The 21,186-nt window shown below is 38.0% G+C and overlaps 1 protein-coding gene across 3 annotated transcripts in view; it reads right to left on the bottom strand.

Moving 5' to 3' along the window:
* The window catches only part of USP54 (ubiquitin specific peptidase 54), a 115,342-nt gene that overhangs the window by 42,760 nt on the left and 51,396 nt on the right, over positions 1-21,186 (bottom strand). For all 3 annotated transcript variants that reach the window (XM_089510806.1, XM_089510808.1, XM_089510807.1), the window contains exons 4-10: positions 10,315-10,449; positions 8,635-8,748; positions 8,432-8,514; positions 5,790-5,895; positions 4,556-4,702; positions 4,047-4,196; positions 867-1,035 (exon numbers count right to left, since the gene is read on the bottom strand). In XM_089510806.1, the coding sequence (XP_089366932.1) occupies positions 867-1,035; positions 4,047-4,196; positions 4,556-4,702; positions 5,790-5,895; positions 8,432-8,514; positions 8,635-8,748; positions 10,315-10,449 (904 nt within the window). The remainder of the gene's footprint in view (positions 1-866; positions 1,036-4,046; positions 4,197-4,555; positions 4,703-5,789; positions 5,896-8,431; positions 8,515-8,634; positions 8,749-10,314; positions 10,450-21,186) is intronic.

Here is a 21,186-nt window from a genome sequence, read left to right as displayed (position 1 = left end):
CTCAGTGGTATCTGATACCCACAGTCTGTAGAATGACCTGCTGGAACAGATACAAGCGCTGAACATGTTGATTGCATTTAAAACAGTATTAAAGACATATCTCTTCCGGCAGGCCAACCCAGTAAAATTTAAATCATGATTTTTTAATTTGTATATTCTAATCACAGGTGACTGGAAAGCTAAAATAGGCAGCAAAGAAGAATCAAAAACAGTAGGAAGATTCAAATTAGGGAAAAGAAACAAAACAGAAGGGCACCTGATAAATTTTTTGACGCCAACAACCTATTCATGGCAAACACCTTTTTCATACAATCAGAGAGGAGATTATACACATGGACACCACCAGATGGTCAATAAAAAAATCAAATAGATTATTTAATTGGAAGCAAAAGATGGAGAAGCTCCGTTCTGGTGGCCAAAACTAGACTAGATGCTGACTGTGGTACAGATCACAAACTACTTACATCAAAAAATTAGAGTAAGGTTGCAGAAGAAAACAAAAACAGTCACTATTCCAAAATATGATCTGAACAATATACTGACAATGTAAGAAATAGATCTGCATTATTAAGCATAATAGACCAAGAACCAGAATAACTATGGCCAGATGCTAAGGACATAATTAAGGAAGAATTCAGGAAGACACTAACTGTGGCCCAAAAGAAAAAGAAGAAATAATGGCTCACAGATGAAATGCTTCAAGAAGTAATAGAAAGAAGAGAAACCAAAGGAAAGGGAGACAGGAACAAAACCAGAACTATGAATGCAACTGTACAATGAACTGTACAATGACTAGTACACAAAGATAAAGAGAACAACTATAATGATCAATGCAGAGAATATTAATGTTTTTTAAAAAAGGTTACCTGAATCTTCACTGTCATAGTAAGTTCTGGTACACTGCTGTAGATCCACCTGTGTGGGCAGATCCTGTGTTGATACTGGAGTTCCTCTTGGATCTGCATAAAGTAGTAACAAGGGCTGATAATGCCCCTTAATGCACTTTGTCACAACATCTTTCCATTTGGGGCCTATCTGAAATTTTTATAAAATGTTCAAAATACGTTAGTAGTATTTATCTGTTTTAAACTGAAATTAATTTGCGATTATATATCACTGATTACCTTAGGTCTATACCACGAAGGGAACTGTGTGACCCTCCAGATTTGCTTGAATTGTGCCCCCCATCAGCCCTAGCTGGCACAGCCAACAGGGTGAAATGCTGGAAACACCAAGGTAACAGCATCTGGAGTACTGCATAGTTCCCACCTATTAGACCAAACTTAAATTGCACAATAACACTGAAAATAATGATTGTATCTCCCACGAAGGACTTTTTAGTGCTCAAGATCCAAGTTAGGTAAATGGAAAAAGTCACAAACAGATGAATGCTTTTTGTCACAGTTATCATCTGTATTAAACAAAACACTAAATACACTCATCCCTCCATATTTGCGGTTTTGATATTTGCGGATTTGTTTATTCACGGATTTGTTTAATATGATCTCTCTAGGAATATCTAGGTCCTCTAATGCAACTCAGTGGTCAATTTTAATGAAAATACAAACACTGAAAGACCTAGAGATTCTTAGAAAGACTACTGTACTAGACCTTTGTAGCTCCTCCAGTGCAGTTCTGTGGTCAGTATCTGTCAGACGTTGACCAGAGTTGCGCTGGAGGACCTAGAGATTCCTAGAGATGTGTCCTCTCAGGTAAAAACATGGTGTTTTTGTTATTTGCGGTTTTTCCATATTCACGGGGGTCTTGTGACCCTAACCCTAGCGAATATGGAAGTTCAAGTGTATTTTCTGGAAAAATGGGAAATCCACATTATTTAAAATTTTGATTGATAATCAGCATTTTATATCCTATTCTGATTGCTACCATACCATTAATAAGACCCTTATCTTGATATGTGAACAGGAGCCCAACCTTGACCAGCACTGGAAAACAACTGTTAAATCTTCTAATTGCGATTGTAAGTTAATACATCAATAAGAGAATGCTTTGAGTTATAAAACAAGGTTAATTTTTAATGATAATAATTTATACACTAATAAATATTTAGTGTTGACAAAAACCCTTTAAGATTGAAATTTCAATTGCCTCAGCTTTTACAGAGCACAGTCCAATGAGCTAAATCCAAAGTTACAGAAATGGACTTCTCTTGATGAAACAGCAGCTTCCCTTTCTCTCCTCCGGAGAACAACTCAACCTGCCAGAGCAAGTTTAAAGACATATGGAGGGGTTCTGCGCAGAGGGTGAATTCTGTTCCATTGATGGAAGAACTTAATTGGATATTTACTGTGAAATATAAGTTGGTCTGGCAACTCCACTCAATAGCTAAGGCCTAGTAGGGAGACAGCATGTTTCTGATGCTGAAGTATACATCAGAATAACTATATACAAGAAAACTTGCTCAACATGCAGCTGGGTACAAGTATGTTGAAAATACAGTACTTTGTTCTTCTGAAAGACAAGCATTATGACACTCTGCACATTCCATTGTATTTGCTTTTTGACAAGAAGAGGCGGGAATGATAATTACATGGAATGCAGAAGTAAGAGTAAAGAAGTGAAAAGCTCAAAGCCGAAGCAGCGAATGCTTTAATGCAACATACTGAACCATAATACAGCAAGGTAATAAGTTTTCTATATAAGAATCAGAAAGTTTCAATGATAGTGATAGCATGTTTGCACCAGTCAACATTTGTCACAGTCTGTCACTTCACAGGAATCAGGCAATAACAGAGAAGGAACACACATGGATTTAGTATACATTTGGGTCAGAGCTGGGATCATCTGGAGCCAAAAAAAATATTGATTTTTTTTGGTGGGTTCAGTGGGGGAGTTGTGGCCCTCCATGATCTTAATGTGGCCCCTAGCCTTCCACAGTTGTTCTCTCCTGGAATAAGACTTTATATAGTGGACCCTTGTTATCCAATGGGGTTTGGTTCCAGGAACCCCTGTGAATAACAAAATCCATGTATGCTCAAGTCTCATTAAATACAACTGGATTTCCTGCATGGCAGGGGGTTGGACTAGATGGCCCTTGCGGTCTCTTCCAACTCTATGATTCTATGACATAGGTGTCCCTTATATAAAATGGGAAAATCAAGGTTTGATACATGAAATTTATACTTTTTTTTTGAATATTTTCAAACCGTGGATGCTTGAATCCATATATAAATAATCCGTGGATAAGGAGGGCCAACTGTATTTCTTAAGTTTAAGTTGATGGGTTCCAATATGATGCATAAAAGCACATGAGATGAAAGTTTATGTCCAGTGTACCAGGCGCTGGTGGCTATGTTTTATATGAAATTCACAATGATTTCAGATATGAACAGCATCACCTCAGCTGCAAAGAAATTCAGCCATGGACAATTCAGAAATACATTTTTACAACTTAACAAACGAAACAAATGTAAAATATAGATGCCTGCTTTTAGGAGTTAGCATAATAAATCAACAAGAGAATCTATCCATGGTAAAAAAGGAAGATGTGAAATTTAGAAAGATGTATGCATTTTTATTTTCTTTGTTTCCCTTTTAGTGTCCTTTCCAGTTGTTCTCAAACTCTATATGCTTTTTTCTTTCTTAGTTGTCTTTACTCTTAACAAGTCTACACAAATCTGGAACAGAGCCTGTGTTATGTCTATTACAGGGAGATGACCCATTTCTGTTTTATGTGACATGCTATTGTCCCAGGATGAAGAACCATCTGCAACAATTCACCACATGGAGAGACATCAATGCCTTCAGTGATTCTGCACGCCCTTCACACCTCAGTCACATCATGACTTTGCTCTCCACCCTGCCCCCTGGGTGACACTTCTAGGAGCTATGCACACAACTTACCTAGAACATTTCTAGCATCAGTTCCCTGAAAACAAATAAAAGGTGCAGAAGAACAAGTTTTTATATGAAGTGTGAGTTGAATGCCTATTTTAGAATTATCCAAAATTCTTTGGGTATAATAACAAGACAGACATATGCCCAGGAGTTATTGAGTTTTATAAAAAAAAACACCCTGATTTTCTTACCTCTTTGACATGGGCATCGTCAAAGTACATCCATTTACGAATCTTTGTTTGGAAGAAGAAGGTAGAGTAATGTTTTCCATAGTAGCATATCATTCCAACCAAATACAGTTCACACTGTTTTGCTCTGTCATCTGTTACTCTGAAGAAGAGCTTTAAAAGAGAATAGAAAAATCACAATATCATTTTTGCATTTACAGTGGGTCCTTGTTATCCACTGGGGTTTGGTTCCAGGACCCCTGCATGGATAACAAAATCCATGGATGTACAAGTCCCATCAAAAATAGCAAAACAGTGTCCCTTATATAAGCAAATCAAGGTTTGTTATTGGGAAATTAGATAGATAGATAGATAGATAGATAGATAGATAGATAGATAGATAGAATATTTTCAAGCCATGGACACTAGCATCCGTGGATAAAAATCTGTGGATGAGGAGGGCTGACTGTATTTGAAAACTACTGAAAATAAAAATAGGGAAGATGAATATTGTCATCAGATATAAGACTCACATCTCCCAGTTTAAGGCAAGTGCCCAAGCTGTGAATGACATCCTCTGCAAGATCAGAATGATCTGAATCCCACACCAGTCCAATCGTGATTATCTGTGGAAAGTTCATCAACACGCGACGAATGCGAATTTTTTCCCCACAATTGCTCTGAAAGGTTAAAAGGGAGAGCTTTGATTGATGTAACTAAAATCAAATTTAAAACATTCAGTGTTATATGCTTCCAGCCTACTTGCTTACTTCCTAAATCTTTTGAGATGAAATCCTATCGCTAGTCCCAAGTAAAGTGCACCTAGTGAATCAATGGGCCTATATTAGTCGGGACTAACAACTGGTTTCAGAAAGTAATGCCATGAACATAATTGATTCAGATAGCAGAAAAGGAGTGCAGAAGGAACTGAAGCACTGAAGAAAATTCCAGTATACTGAAATTCCTTCATAAAGATATAAAGCTACAGATTTAAATGTAAACTTTGTGTTATTCCATCTTATTTTATTCTTAGTAAAATACATTTATTGGCTTTTAACTGGCACTTTAAAATGTATATTACATGCTAATTTTCTCACAATCACACTTGACAGTACCCCCAAATGGATACATACACAAGCATTTTAAAAGCATTTAAAAACATTTAGTTTTCAGGGACAAAATAGAGAGCAACAGGTGTGTCAAAAAGAGGCTTAAAATATCAACCTAGCTTCCCACCTCTAAATGGTATGAAAGATAAGACAGATGGGGTCTCTTCCAAATCAAGGAAGGAAGGCTCTTTCCAAAAACGGAAAAGAGATAATAAAAGGATACAAATATGTCTTTTCATTGTATTTAACACTTCAAATTGCCTATCCAACAGATAAACACAACCCTCAGATTATCAGCTATGGAGGAAATACTACTATAGATTAAACAGAGCAATACAACATTTACAGAGAACAAAATATCTGCTGCTGGCCTCAATATTTTATAGCCTATGCTATAACCCTGCATCATCAAAATGCTTCCATCAAGCAAACAAGAAAAACAAAGACTCCTTTACTGCTTGTTCAAGCAGTGCCTGGTGATATATGGATCTAACTATAAGAGGATTTTTAATCAGAATGGAAGAAATGCCAGAACAGGACTATAGTCTTTGTTGGCTAAATTGTCCACATTTAGACTTAGTAAATCTTATTCACCATTTGAATCTTAGTAGATACTAATTTCATTATCCAGGCTTTAAGATAAACAACATATACAAACCGGGCAGTTTCTTAAGTCACCCATGGTGCTGGCATTCTGTAGCAGCTCTCCAAACATATCTGGAGTGGGTTTCTCTCGTCTTTCCAGCATGCAAATTGCCTGATTGCTGTAAGTTAAGATACAGATATATAACAAGACTAAAAACAGCATTACACTCTGTTTGTAATAAATATTTTAAACAACTTTATGCTCCTCAAGATTTGTTTTAGAGGGCTGGATTTCCAGTTTGCATTATAAGTAGCTAAACCTTTAGCAGAACAGAAACTTGTGCATGGATGACCTCTGATGAAGAATCTAAACTCTATCTGGGACCTGAGTAGTTTTTAATAGAAACAGCAAGTAAATTCAATACTTGGAACACCTCCCATTTTCTTTTTGTTGGTAGCTCCATCCTGCCTCTTTGCATCCTTCAAATGGTGAATAAAAACTAGCAGTTATCTGTAAATTTATACATCACATTTTGTGTTTTGTATAAACTTTTGGTTTCTTGCCATATATTATTATTTAAATAGAATCATGAGAGTATATGGAGCTTTAGAATGCAAGTTAAGAAAAAATTGCTCCTATTTTGCAATCTAAATTGTAAGACAGCAGCATCAGAAATGGAATATGAATTTATCCCTGCTTTGATCCGAGGTCCCCCCAAGGAGGGAACCTTGCTATGTTTCTGTACATACAGAAAAAGGTTATTGTAAAATAAATACTTAATGTAGTATAATTACAGTAGGCTTACTGACACCAATGGTACTTAAGTCAGTCATGATTTCAATGGTTATACTCTAGCTACGAATAGAATGGATTTACTCTGGCTATGGATTGAACCAGGGCTGAAGGGCAGGGTATAAATACCATAAACAAACAAACAAACAAACAAACGGTAACCTTTATATATCTACAGCAGGGGTGGGCAATTGTAGAAGGCAAGGGGGTTGCATTAGCCCCAGGATACCTTGGAGGAACACATCTTCCACTATATTTCTTCTAACGGCAGTGGCGTCACTAGGAAAGTGTGGGGTGCGTATTGCACCAGGTGATACCTTAAAGGGGAGTGATGCTTCTGCTCCTCAAACATCTCCTTTTTGGCAGAAACAGGCTGAAGCATTCACTTGTGTCTCATTAAAATGCTGAAGAGATGGCATGAGTGGGGTGAGGCTTAGTGGGAGGAAAAAGGAGCGGCCTCACATTTCTTTAAAATTTAATGTTTAATTTTTTTATTTTTAAAAAAATAAAAAAACATCACTACTTAACAAATTTTCACTTTAACCATATGATACTATGTATACATTAATACATTTACGCTGTACATGTGACATTGTCATTTAAAGGTATAGTTTTAATTTTGCTAGTTGTTTATGTCACAACTATTACCATGTCATTCAGTGATATATCAGAATTACGATTTATAAGTAACATTAGAAGAAAACCATTACTAAGAATTCCGTATGGTGTGGTATGGGAAGTTACTGCGCTGAGTTACTGCACTGGGTGACACCAACTGCAGTGATGCCATTGCCTGCAAGGGGGGGAGGGTATGTTTTTTTTTTGGTTTTGTTTGGCAGCAATTTTGTTTGTTGAAATTTGTTAAATATCCTCTAGAGGGTGTGGGGGACATATTTGTCATGTTTTTGTCCCTGGGCGGTTTTAGGCACAGGACAAGCCTTTTTTCAGTTTACTTCTGGTTTTTAAAAAGGCCTTTCTTATTTAATTATTTAATTTATTGGGTTTAAAATAACCTAGCCCTCCCACTAACATGTCAAAAATGCTGCCATGACCCCTGGAGGGAATTTGAGGGCAAAAAGAACACTTTTACTCCTGGGGTTCCTTCAGGGCCACAAAAAGCTACATGCAGCCCGTGGGGTGCACTTTGCCTACACTTGCTCTATAGTATAGAAAACCCAAGTCAACATCTGTGGTATTATAAAAATGTATACATTCAGTTTCTCAGTTACGACATCCTGACCACAACATTCATCTTCAAAAAATGGTTAGATGTCCATCTAATCAATTATTTTTGTAGGCAGTCAACTAAGATTCAGTCATTAGTCTTATATTGATTTTAATTCACACCTGACTACAGATATATTTTATTGATATGCGTGTCTGGTTTTACAGTTATATACATACACAAATAAACATATTTATTCTGCTGTTACGTTTTAATGACTGTAAACCATTAAATTGTACGATCCTCTTGGGTGCTACTTAATAAAAATATTTTAATTAAATATTTAATATAAAATAAATAGAAATACTGTATATTAAAATAGCATAATATGAAATGTATGGGAACAGTTCCTATAATTTCCTTGCATATGGCTGCTGATTCTCTTTGACTTCATTTCTGCTGCACAGTCATAAGGATCAAAGAAAAATGGTTATTTCAACAGATCAGTTATACCCATACTCTATTCAGTTCATATGTATGGTCTCCTTTATCTTGCAAACCTGTTCATAATGGAGCAAGTTCTAGTATTTCAAAATTTGGCTTCACTGGAGGAAGTTGACTTTATTTTAGTAAACTGGTAATGATTATGAAAGCATTCCTTGTCTTGTTGTGATGTTATGCAGAAAAGAAGACTGAAACAAGGGGGGTTTGTTCTCTTCTAATGAAAAAGAAAGGAAGAAAAGAACAAAGGACTCACCAGAGTGAGGTGGTTGAGATATAATGCACCATCTGGATAAAGGGCAATGGATCAGAAGTGGCACCACAACTGGCACAGACACACTAAATAAAAGACAAAACTATTATCCAAACACAAATGCATTGCTCATGCACATTTCCATATACAGTATGCTATTTTGTAATTTCACTATTAAATTAGCTTGGAACGGATTTGTGTCATACCTGCTCAAATAAAGTCATAGCAAACTTCTGGTGTGAAATGCAATGAGGGGCAGTACAAATGTCTTCTTTAGATTCATCTGCAATGTGGAAGTGAATCCTCATTAAGAGATTCTCCTGAATTCAGAAAAAGATGAAATAAAAATAAGACTCATATAGAATTAATTACAGAATAATGGTGAAAGGTGATACTTTAGCAACAGATGAAGTTTTTCTTCTGAGCATTCTAAATTCATTTGATTGTTAAGGAGAACACAGTCCTTTACATTAATTTAAATAGCTGTGTTTCATCTGAGTGTCACACCTACTGATCTTCTGTATATTTAAAATAACATTTTCACGTTTTGTCATTATTACATTTGAAAAATATTCAAAATATGAGTTTGGTTCAAGTGCAAAACAGTATTTATTAGAGGAGCTGATAGAGGTTGACACACACAATCTACCTTACTGACCTGGGATAACCTTATTATCTTATGTTCAGTGATTTGTGGCTTAAATTCTGTTGAAGGGGACAATGAAAGATATTAAGCTATTTGAGATTTAAGAAGAAACCTATTTAGATTCCTAGTCTTGAATACGTATGCCTGCCTGTCAGTTTGTAACACCAGAAATACAGTAATCACATTTTGTGATGGTGCACAATGGTACAACAATTTGTATACTTGATTTAAGCTTCTGTATGCTGGCAGATTTTGAATTCTGATTTTTGTTTTTAGTTTTATCTACAAATATTGACAATGAGTTTTATATGCCCAATTGTGATATTTCTTTTTACTCTTGCAAGTGGGTGAATGACTGCCAGTAAAATATCTTCTCTCTTTCCATCAACTGACATAAAAAGGTAGCAAGTGTCAGAAAATTAGCTGCAATTGTGAACACCGGCGGAAAAAGGCATTTTAAAAATACAAATCTAATTAAGCTCATTAGCTAAACATGTTAGCTCATGCCACATATGACATTTTATCTTCTTGATAAAATGAACACAAGCAAATAGGGCAAGCAGCTTGTCTGAATTTATGGAGAAGGATCAATCAGTCAGAAAAACCCTGAATATGTTTCTAGAATAACTCCCTAATAAATTAGGCCAGATTATTTGATCTCCACATTTTAGAATTAAGGCTGTACCCAAGCTCTCAAAAAGAGTAAGAAAAAAGTTAAACGCCTTCTCAGTGGAACTTAATGCTATATTTATTCATGTTCAAATATATGCCTTTTACATAAAGCTGTTTAAAATATTCTGTAAAGTTATAAATCAAGCAGGGGATTCAAATTACAAGAAAGAAGATTTCACCGAAACACTATCAAGAACTTGCTTAATTAGAGGTAGTAGCTTCTTCTTCACTGGAGGCTTTAAAGTAAATGGCCATTTCTCAGGGATGCTTTAGCTTGGGATTCTGCACTGGAATGATGAACTAGATTGCTTTGGGATCCCCTTGAACACTATTATTCTATTATGTTTACAACAGCATTGTATTATTAATTCAACCGTAATACTAGGCAAAACTAAAAGTTATCAAAATTCTACCTCTATCCTACCTGTGCCCCCAAACAGACTTTCTGATTCATATTAATATGACATTATCAGAGTTTGCAGTGTACCTATTAGTCCCTGATTAGCAAACTGAGTACTATTTATTTATTTGTGAAGCTTTGCAACCATTCTACAGAAGCCACACTCACAAAGCACTCAGCAGCATCATCCATGATGCCCAGCTGGAAACGTTGTTCATCTTGAAAAGTCTTGGCAAGAGCACTACGAAGAGCATCAGAAGGTAATACTTTTTCACTGCTGCACTGAAACTGGTTAAAGATACCCTAGACAGGGGTGGAGAAGAGAAGGGAAAAACAATTACTACAAAAGAAAATTTCCAAGATCTCAGGCAACATTGCAACAGACCAATGAAAACCATATTTTTCCATAGTTTCTAAAGTGAATGGATGCATTTACTTAATTAATCCTTTTACCAATATGTATCCTGTTTTCATGGTCTCTCTCTCTTTTTGTATTTGAGGAGAAATATCCCTTCTTCTTAGTGTGTCATCTTCAACCTTGTCTTGCTTTTGGTTCCTTACCTATGATGTTTACTGTTATAAATAGTTTAGTAATGTAAACTGAGTTTTATCCTAGTTTGGACTCATATGTTCAGTTTATGTTTACCAGACTGTACCCAACCCAAAATTCAGAGGGCAGTATTAACTGCCAGGGATGTTTTGCATGCCTTATTGATAACAAAGCTATACACCATCAAGTTTCAGTGGCTTAACATAGAACACTGTTGTTGTTAACTGACCTCAAGTCCATTTCTACTCATGGCAACTCTATGAATGAATAGAGCAATCAAAACATCATTTGTACCTTTCTGGTTTGGTTTTCTGATAAGTGGCTAGTATGACAAAAAGGAGTAGATACCACCATGAACAGTCTATGTGCACACCTGAAAGTGCTTCTATTCAAGCACACACAAAGGTTTTGACAATTTTAATGTGACTGCAACTCCCTGCTCTACATTAGATGCTGCTACAGTAGATTCCAATGGCCAAGAAAGGCTTTTCAAGTTTGCAAGCAGCTGCAGCCAGGTCCACAACAGAGAAAAGTGATCAATGAAACATAAAAACAAAGAATGAGTTTTGATCTCACTAGGCTGCACTATCTACACATTTTTTTCTGGTAGAGGACGTGGAGCCTATTTAACTGTGTCTTTACAAGTGTTGCAGCTTGCTTTCTTCCCCCCCCCCCACTATTTTGATTCTCCTCATTAAAGTCAAGTCAACCCAAGTCAAAATTTCTATTTATGGGCCTGATTACAGCAAAACAGAGGGGACATGCACCAAATCCAAGTCCATTTTTACACATTCATGTTAATGTGGCATCTATAAACATAAGCTTAATAAAGCAGACCTGTGAAAAAGTCTGTACCAAATGTTTGCAACTAAACACTTTGAGTGCAAAAGAAGTCTGGGTATCCTTTAAATGAAAATCACCATAGTACTACATCAGAATCTGGAACTTCTTGGCCAGTGGCATGTTCTCACCCATACAGTTTCACCCTGTAGCTCAAAAGGTACAAACTCTTCACTTTGTCTTACAGTCATTATAACCAACTGATTCTTTCAAAGGTCCTTCATTTATGCTGCACAGTGCCTCCCTATTACCGTTGGTCTTGAATTGTCAAAATAACTCACTTCAACTGTCATATTTTAATAAAGTATTTCCATCTATATCCTGCCTTAGCGCCAAAGATCTCACACTGCTGCACTGTCACCTGCCCCACTGTTATTTTCACAACCCCATGAGATTTATGGTGAGAAATGGAGGGTGTCATCCAGGACCTTTATAAATTAAAGCAGGGGTAGGCAACCTTTTTGAGCCGGGGGCCGGGTTGCTGTCCCTCAGACTACTGGGGGGCCGAAGCCAAAAAATTTGTCTCCAAACCGGGACAGATGTAGGACATTTTTCCAAATGTAGGTTATATTTTTAAAATGGAGGACATGCGAAAAAAAGTTGCTGCTTTTTTTAGGCATGATCAAAATGGAGGACATTTTGGCATTATTCCTAGACAGATGGCAGAAATGTACTTCCCTTTCTGGCCAAACCACCCCCCTCCTCATTCCAAAACACACATGACAGCACATTTGAGCATTTCACGTGGCTTTATTTACCATGGGTTCTTGCAAATTTCATAGAATCATAAAATCATAGAGTCGGAAGAGACCACAAGGGCCATCCAGTCCAACCCCCTGCCATGCAGGAACTCTCAATCAAAGCATCCCTGACAGAGAAGCTTATTGCATAACCAAACCCTTTGGGTTTAATACTTAACATGGGGTAACATGGCTATGCATACTGAACATGTCAAGGTGGTTTAACAAGAAGTGAATTTGCCCTTGGTTAATAAGAATACAGAAAAGGGAAAATAAATGCACACAGATGGGGCCAAGAACCCACTCAACCACAACCACAACAATACACAGGGCAGGGAAATAAAAAGGCACACACACAGATGGGGCCAAGAACCCACTCAACAACCACAACAACAATACACAGGGCAGGGAAATAAAAAGGCACACACACAGATGGGGCCAAGAAATGGCTACCTACCTCCTCCTTTTTCTTTTCATTTTCGGCGCCAAACAGCACCCGGAAATGGCCCTTTTCCCTCCCGCTCTTCCAGGAGAGGCTTGAGCTCAGTGCTCCTCTTCTTTCTCCTCCTCCTCCTCCTCCTCTTGGGAAGCCATACCTTCCCATTGAGACTGGCCAATGGTTGACTGGGGCTGGAAACAGCCCCGTCCCCAGCCTTTTCCTATTGGCCAGCCAGCCTCAAGGGAAGGAGCTGCTCTTTGTGAGTCCCCTGCGTGCGTGCGTGCGCACACAAGCTCGGCAGGCAAGGAACTCCCGGGGGCTGTGGAGGCGGAGGAGGTGGGTGGATGGATGGCTGGCCACATAAGCAGCCAAAGGCGCCGCCGCAGTTATGGCGGCGGCAGGACTGGCCTGGGGCCGGTCTGAAGGCCTCAGCGGGCCTGATCCGGCCCGCAGGCCGTAGGTTGCCGATGCCTGAATTAAAGGGATTTGAAGCTGAGCTTTCCCTTTGCTTGTTCCACACTAACCATAACACAACATTAACTCTTGACTTACTTGGGACCATTGGATTCTTGCTTGATGACCTGTGATCATTTTTTAAATCTCAGAAAGTTTCAGTTTCTTTAAGCCTCCTTTTAGTCTTATTATGGTATCTTCAAAGTATTATCAAAGGGATATTATCTATTCAGATGTGTAGTTATAAATATGATTTGTCACTTCCCACTACTAATTTAAAACTTCATAGAATAACTAATCTTAGATACCAATCTGCAATTTGTTCAGCCTTTAGCACTGTGTGATGTTTGTGTCCTGATATTTTCCCCAAAGCAGTCTTATTTAGAAGGATATCTATCTAACATAGTAAGAAATTTACTCCCTGGCAAAAATAGTTTCTAGTTTTTAATCTACTCAAACATATGCTGCAAGGCTAGAAAGGTTTATACACATTCATGTTAATGAATTCTGAGGTTTTTGAAGAAAGATTATGATTCAACCAAAATAAAACTTTTTGGAAAGAAAGATATCTGCATTAAATTTGGAAGGTTAGAGGGGCAACTGCCTCATGGTTCAAAAGTTTATATAATTTTTAATATATATTAGGTTTATCTACTTTTTGCATGAACTAAACTATTCATTCTAGTTAAACACCATACTCACCTAATGTTGTTATTTTGTTGATTCATTGGATTTAGAAGACAGACAAGAATCTTAATTAGTTTATTATATTAACTGTTAAGAATATTAGTTTGATACTGTTGGTTTAATTCTATATAAACCTGTTGAACCACCATAAGCAAGCTACAAAATATCAGATGGAAGAAGTAGAGATAACAAATTAAGTACGTAAGTAAATAAATTAAAGTGTATGTAGAACCAGTTCTGAGGAGGAAAGGAAGTCACAATGCTATTTAGGAAAACTTGTAGTAAGTTGTATATTTGCTTCTTTTTTTCTTATACTCATTTTATTTGTGTGATGTGGAAGAAAAGACTGTCTATAATATATTGCTGTTTGGGGTATCTACCTAGCATAGGGTCTTCTGTAGAAGGTAGTGATATTGAGTTCCAAACCATTTGGGCAGGAAAAGATGCAAGAAGAGATGGAAAACCTGTAGAAAAAGTGATAAAATCACTGTACAGAAGGTGCAGATTGCTGGAATAAAGCTGCTATGTCAGCTGTGGACATTAGTGGGCTAATGGGATAGATATTACAGGAGGTGTGTAGATGTCAAAATGGCAGAAAAAAACTACTTAGGAAGTAATAAATTGCATATAGTTTCACTCAATTTTTTGTTTCATTCTAAAATTCTTATTTTTTATTTAATTCTGGGATCAAGTAAAAAAAATCTTGAAATCATTATTAATTTCATTAACCGATATCATCAAATTTTTGTGTTTTCTTCAAATAATTTCTGATTTATGGTGACCCTTAGGAAAACCTGGGGCTTTCTTGGCAAGATTTGTTCACAGGAGGTTTGCCATTGCCTTTTTCTGAAGCTGAAGCCCAAGGACACCCAGTGGGTTTCACAGCCAAACTCGGAACTGAATCCTGGTCTCCAGAGTTAAAGTTCAGATGAGCTACATCCAAGGGTATTAAAAGAACTGGCAAATGTAATATCGGCGCCATTGGCAATAATCTTTGAAAACTTCTGGAGAACAGGAGAAGTCCCAGCAGACTGGAGGAGGGCAAACGTTGTCCCCATCTTCAAAAAGGGGGAAAAAGAGGATCCAAACAATTATCGTCCAGTTAGTCTGACATCAGTTCTAGGAAAGATTCTGGAGCAGATCATTAAACAGAGAGTTTGTGAACATCTAGAAGGCAATGCCATAATCACAAAAAGTCAACAAGGGTTTCAGAGAAACAAGTCATACCAGACAAACCTGATATCTTTCTTTGATAAAATTACCAGCTTGGTAGATGAGGGGAATGCAGTGGATATAGTGTATCTTGAGTTCAGTAAGGCCTTTGACAAAGTTCCCCATGACATTCTTGCAAACAAGCTTGTAAAATGTGGGCTAGACAAGGCAACTGTTAAGTGGATTTGTAACTGGTTGACCGGACGAACCCAAAGGGTGCTCAACAATGGCACCTTTTCATCCTGGAGAGAAGTGACCAGTGGAGTCCCACAGGGCTCTGTCCTGGGCCCAGTACTGTTCAACATCTTTATCAATGACTTGGAGGAAAAAATTGGGGGAATACTTATCAAATTTGCAGATGATACCAAATTAGGAGGAATAACTAATACTCCAGAGGACAGGATCAAAATTCAAAATGACCTGAATAGACTAGAAAGCTGGGCCAGAGCTAACAGAATGAACTTCAACAGGGAGAAATGTAAGGAACTGCACTTAGGGCGAAAAAATGAAATGCACAGATACAGGATGGGGGACACCTGGCTTAAGGAGACAACATGTGAAAGGGATCTAGGAGTCCAGGTAGACCACAAGTTGAACATGAGTCAACAGTGCGATGTGGCAGCTAACAAGGCCAATGCGATTTTAGGCTGCATCGATAGAAGTATAGTGTCTAGATCAAGAAAAGTAATAGTGCCACTGTATTTTGCTCTGGTCAGGGCCCACCTGGAATATTGTGTCCAGTTCTGGGCGCCACAATTCAAAAAGGACATTGAGAAACTGGAGCGTGTCCAAAGGAGGGCGACTAAAATGGTGAAAGGTCTGTAAACCATGCCCTATGAGGTATGATTCAGGGAGCTGGGGATGTTTAACCTGGAGAAAAGAAGGTTAAGAGGTGATATGATAGCCCTGTTTAAATATTTGAAGGGATGTCATATTGAGGAGGGAGCAAGCTTGTTTTCTGGTGCTCCAGAGACTAGGACCCGGAGCAATGGATGCAAGCTGCAGGAAAAGAGATTCCACCTCAACATTAGGAGGAATTTCCTGACAGTAAGGGCTGTTCGACAGTGGAACACACTGTCAGAACCCCTTCATTCATTTATTCATTCGGGGTTCTGTCATGATGATATAAAGAGTTTAGATTAAGTCATCTAAATTAGTAATTAGTAACGTGCACATTGTATGTATGTATCACCTTGTTGTATGACGTGTTGGAATGTTTGAAGGCAGACTAGTTAAAGCTGCTGATCATATTTAGTAGTGAACTATATATATATATATATATATGCCCACACACACACACACACACACATATATATATGCTTATGTATAAATATAGATCTTAGTGTCCTAGCAACATATATAGGGATTAAATATAAGTATGTATCTGTAGGACTCAATTGAATAAGCATTGTGGGAAATGCTCATCTGCGGCCATGATTTGTAATCGAATGTGTCACGTAAGCAAAACATAGGCTAACAGGACAAAGAATCTTTCACACCCTGAGAAAGATTTACAACTGAGAGAGGTTCCACAGATACAAGTCATCGATTAAGCGTCAATAGCTTTCCCAAGACAGAGGATGTCCGGAGACCAAATGATGCTCGCATTGGGTTGCTTTGATGTAGGGATCTAAGCCTCCGCTGAGAGGGGGGGTGATTTGGGGAGGACATCTGAGAGGGAAAGGAAAAAAAGGGGGGGGCACAAGTCGTTTTAAATTAAGGCTTCCCCTTTGTGTGCCTCAGATTCTTCAATAACGTGACCAGGAATGTTTCTACCTTATCTCTTTCAATAAAACTTTCTAGTTTACCAGAAGTTTGTTGTGGATTATTGGTCAGAACAATCCCAAGTCTCACACACACTTCCTAGGAGTATAGTGGAGTCTCCCTCCTTGGAGGTCTTCAAACGGAGGCTGGATGGCCATCTGTCGGGGATGCTTTGATCTGGATTTCCTGCATGGCAGGGGGTTGGACTGGATGGCCCTAGTGGTCTCTTCCAACTCTATGATTCTATGATTCTAAACCACAACTCCTTGGCTCACATCATTAAATTATCCTATATTTTTATACCACTAATTTTAGTTTTTGATACTTTGCTTTTTAGTGCCCCAGCTAATACCTTCAAGCTTTTGTTGCTGTGTTCATAAAACTTTCTTTTGGTGTAAAGTCAGGATTTCTAAACCAGGATTCCCCAGAATGCTGAAGTTCCACAAGAAGTCACTAGGGGTTCTGTATATGTAAGCTCTACTTATAATGATTTTTATGAAGACTTTTCCTGAGACCTGAAAATTATTTCAACGGTTCCTCCAGTGGAACTAGTATCTTATAGAGTGGGAATAGAATCTTATACTCTTGTTTGCACACTGCATTTGGTGGTCCCTATGTAGACTTATCCGCAGCTGCATGGGATGCGGTAAACTCTTTCGGTTGTGAGAGAGTCTCTCTGGCCCTTGGCTGAGCAGTGCGCAAACAAGAATCAAGGAACACGAGAGACACTGCAGACTGGGTCAGGCAGAAAAACCAGCAGTAGCAGAACATGCCACAAACCATCCTGGGCATAAAATACTGTTTGAAAACACTGAAATTCTGGACCATGCCAACCACTACCATGTCAGGATGCACAGGGAAGCCATTGAAATCCACAAACATCTGGATAATTTCAACCGGAAAAAAGAAACCCTTAAAGTGAACAATATTTAGCTACCAGTTCTGAAGAATAGCAAAATGAGGACTCAGCAAATGCAAATGGGAAATCACTCAGAGTCAAGGGCTTTCCCAGCAGATAATGATCACCAATTAGCAGACACTAATCCTCTTTTGCATTAGCCTCCCAGCCTGAAGTCTGCCATCAGCAACAGAACAATACACACGCAAATCACTCCTGCATTTCCAGGCTCACACAGTATATATAGACCCAACTTTTTCCAGGCAAGCATTCTCTGAAGATGCCAGCCACAGATGCTGGCGAAACGTCAGGAAGAAACTCTTCTAGAACATGGCAACATAACCCGAAAAACCCACAAAAAACTACAGACAGTATAATTTCTGTAATTTGGATTCTTCTTGGGCCAGCCATCTTCTAAATTCTTTCCCCCTAGAAGCTCTGAGAAAACAGACAAAGATCCTTTAGTTTTCTGGAAGAAGAATATATCTCAATTTGGTAATCTAGAACTAGATTTGAATTTCTTCCAATGATAAGGTGTCTCTTTTCAAATTGCTTCAACTCATGAAACAACCTGGAGAACTGAACCAATCCATCTTTAGAAGTATAGTTCCAACTATACATGTTTTGCCTTCTAGTACACCTTTCACCAATAAATAACCACTCTCTCATCTTGCCACATCTCTTCTGGTATAAAAAGGCAGGAAACAGATTGTGATCCTTCTGGTTATGGAGGAGCCTCCTGCACAGTGTGTGATCTTTTATAGGACTTCCTTTATCTCTTTAAATGGGTTTCCTAGAAAATTAAAATATCTGGGTTTGGTTTGGTTTATAAAAATTATTTGATAACCTTATTACCTTGCCATTTAAATGTGAGATCAGTCTTAGTTTTTCCTCTTGCATGGAGATTATCCTGTTTTTCCTAGAATACAGAGGAATATTGCTTGCAGATGATTTCTCATATCACACTGGAAAATCAGTAAGGGACTATGACTGTAAATGCTATGGAATCCTGGGATTTGTAGTTGGCTGTCACACCAGAGTTCTCAGAGAAAGAAGGCTAAATGTCTCACAAAACTACAATTTCCAGAATTCTATATCATTGAGCCATAACAGCTGCATTAATCCTACAGTGCAGATGCAGTCTATGTGACTGTATTTATACTACCTCTAGAATACTGTCTGGAATGCTCCATTAGTGCACTGGAGGAAGTCATAATCTAGGTTAGTCTCACTCCTACTTTTTATTCTCTTTATATAATTTTTAGGTGAAAAAATGATGGTGATGATGATGATGATGAGGAGGAGGAGGAGGAGGAGGAGGAGGAGGTCAATGGCAATGATGATGATTGGAGGAAGACAGCTTAGAAGAAGAAAAAACAAGTTGGCTGTGACTGGGGGCAAATCTCAGAAACCAAAAACAGATCTTTTGGCAATGTAAGCAGTTCTGTAAAAACACCCATTTTCTAACTATACAGCACGAACTTGGTTATTAACATGAAAACCATCCTTCAGTCCAATTATTGTGTATCTCATTTTTTCAACTCAGAAACACTCTTTCTAGCCACAAAGCTAGTTTCCCTGTGTTTGTTACATAGTAAAAACTTGTAAAACAGGAGCGACAAATCAATGCAGCATTCTTCTTAACCACCAACAAAACACCCTCTGTCTGCATCCTGGCACCGCAATCTTGGAAGGCAAATAAACTCTTTGTGTCATGCTTAATATCACAAACCAACTACCTCCTTCCCACTGAGCAGAGCTAAACCAACTCCAAATTAAGTCATACTGTGGATAAATAATGAAAACAAGGACTATGTACTGTACACTGCATCAGAACCACAGTGTCCTGGGCAACGAACACATTCAGCACCCCACTTCCTAAACATTAGCTTATAGCTTTTACAATATTTACAGTGCTTATAATTTTTTTTTACTGTGCTAGTAATTTCACTTCGCAGAAAAGACATGTTCTTCTGATACTTAGCTAGGCCCACATCAACAGTCATTGTAAAGATCTGAAAGACTGTATCACCTTATGCAGCCCTTTGAATATTTAAGACAAGGGTCATGATTTGCAAATTTAGTGATTCCATTACATTCCATCCCATTCCCACAACTGTGTAAATATACTGAATATCACTCTGTAGTGCATCCGAAGAAGTGGGTTTATATCCATGAAAGCTCACGATAAAATAAAAACCAGTCTTAAAAGGTGCTGCTACAGTCTTTCTTTCTTCCTCTCCCCTTCATTCCTGAATGGCCTCAAACTGGAAACTGAAAAACACTTAAGAACTAATTGGTGAAGTTCATTTTTGCCGGGAGTATTAAAACAATTGTAGCGCTTTTAAATATGTGTGTAGCACTCACAACATACCATCAGTGATCAGAACACACTCCCTCGGAGTGTAGTGGAGTCTCCTTCCTTGGAGGTCTTTAAGCAGAGGCTAGATGGCCATCTGTTGGGGATGCTTTGATTTGGATTTCCTGCATGGCAGGGGGTTGGACTGGATGGCCCCTGCGTTCTCTTCCAACTCTATGATTCTATGATCACTGACCTCAGTTTTATTCCTTTCAGCTCAGTATCCATGATGGACGCCCTGCTAGCCCACTCTTAAGACTTGCCCTGATACGTATGGTAATTCAGATAACTGGTCTACTATTTTATAATACCTCTCCCTCGATAACTTCATAGGCAATAAGGACCTGAGACTCACTGGCTTAAAACTGGACTTTCAGAATTAACTTAATTCTGAGATTAATTTATTAGCGAATAATTAATTAAATGAAAGACCAACAAATTTTACTATTCCCAATTGGTTCTTTAAAAGTAAATGGTTATCAGAATCTATTTATTGTTGTTCATTATTTGAGTACAGGTATACCTCTGTTAACTAAGTGCCATAAATGTGTTCCTGGGCATTATTTCTTTATCAGAAAATTTGGTACCAGAGGGAGAAATAACATGGGAAGAAGAGGGATAAGTTCCTACACCACAAAACAAAACAAAACAAGCTGTTCAACATATTTCAGCAACTTTTAAATCTAGAACTAATAATGTACACATGTAAAATGAAGCAACCAGGTCAGATAAACTTTGCACAAGTAAACGATACATTTTGAATCTTCTAGATATCACTTGAAAGCTTTTTTCCAAAATTCATCCAAGAATGATTTTTTTTCCTTTTACCAGTTTCCACTTTTTTCTGAATTCCATTTTGATGGTGAAACTTAAGCTTTTTTTTTAAATGCTGGGGCAGCTGCTGAGAAAGATCTATCTGCTTGCTACTTTCCCCTCTATGTTTTCCTCTTCATGTATGCTCAAGTAAGGAATTTTGGAGGCAGCTGCTGTTTATCTTTCCTGTTGTAGGCAGGCACATGCAGCTATGATAGGATCAGATAGAACAGAATCCCAATCTTCCCAAGCTCAAGATTTATTGCATTGGCTACTGCAGACATG

This window comes from Sceloporus occidentalis, unplaced genomic scaffold, assembly GCF_023333645.1.
Source record: "Sceloporus occidentalis isolate IW3139 unplaced genomic scaffold, rSceOcc1.0.p SCAF_2, whole genome shotgun sequence".
NCBI classification, from domain to species: Eukaryota; Metazoa; Chordata; class Lepidosauria; order Squamata; family Phrynosomatidae; genus Sceloporus; species Sceloporus occidentalis.
The sequence above is the reverse complement of the archived record's forward strand: the minus strand, read 5'-3'. Positions and strand labels throughout refer to the sequence as shown.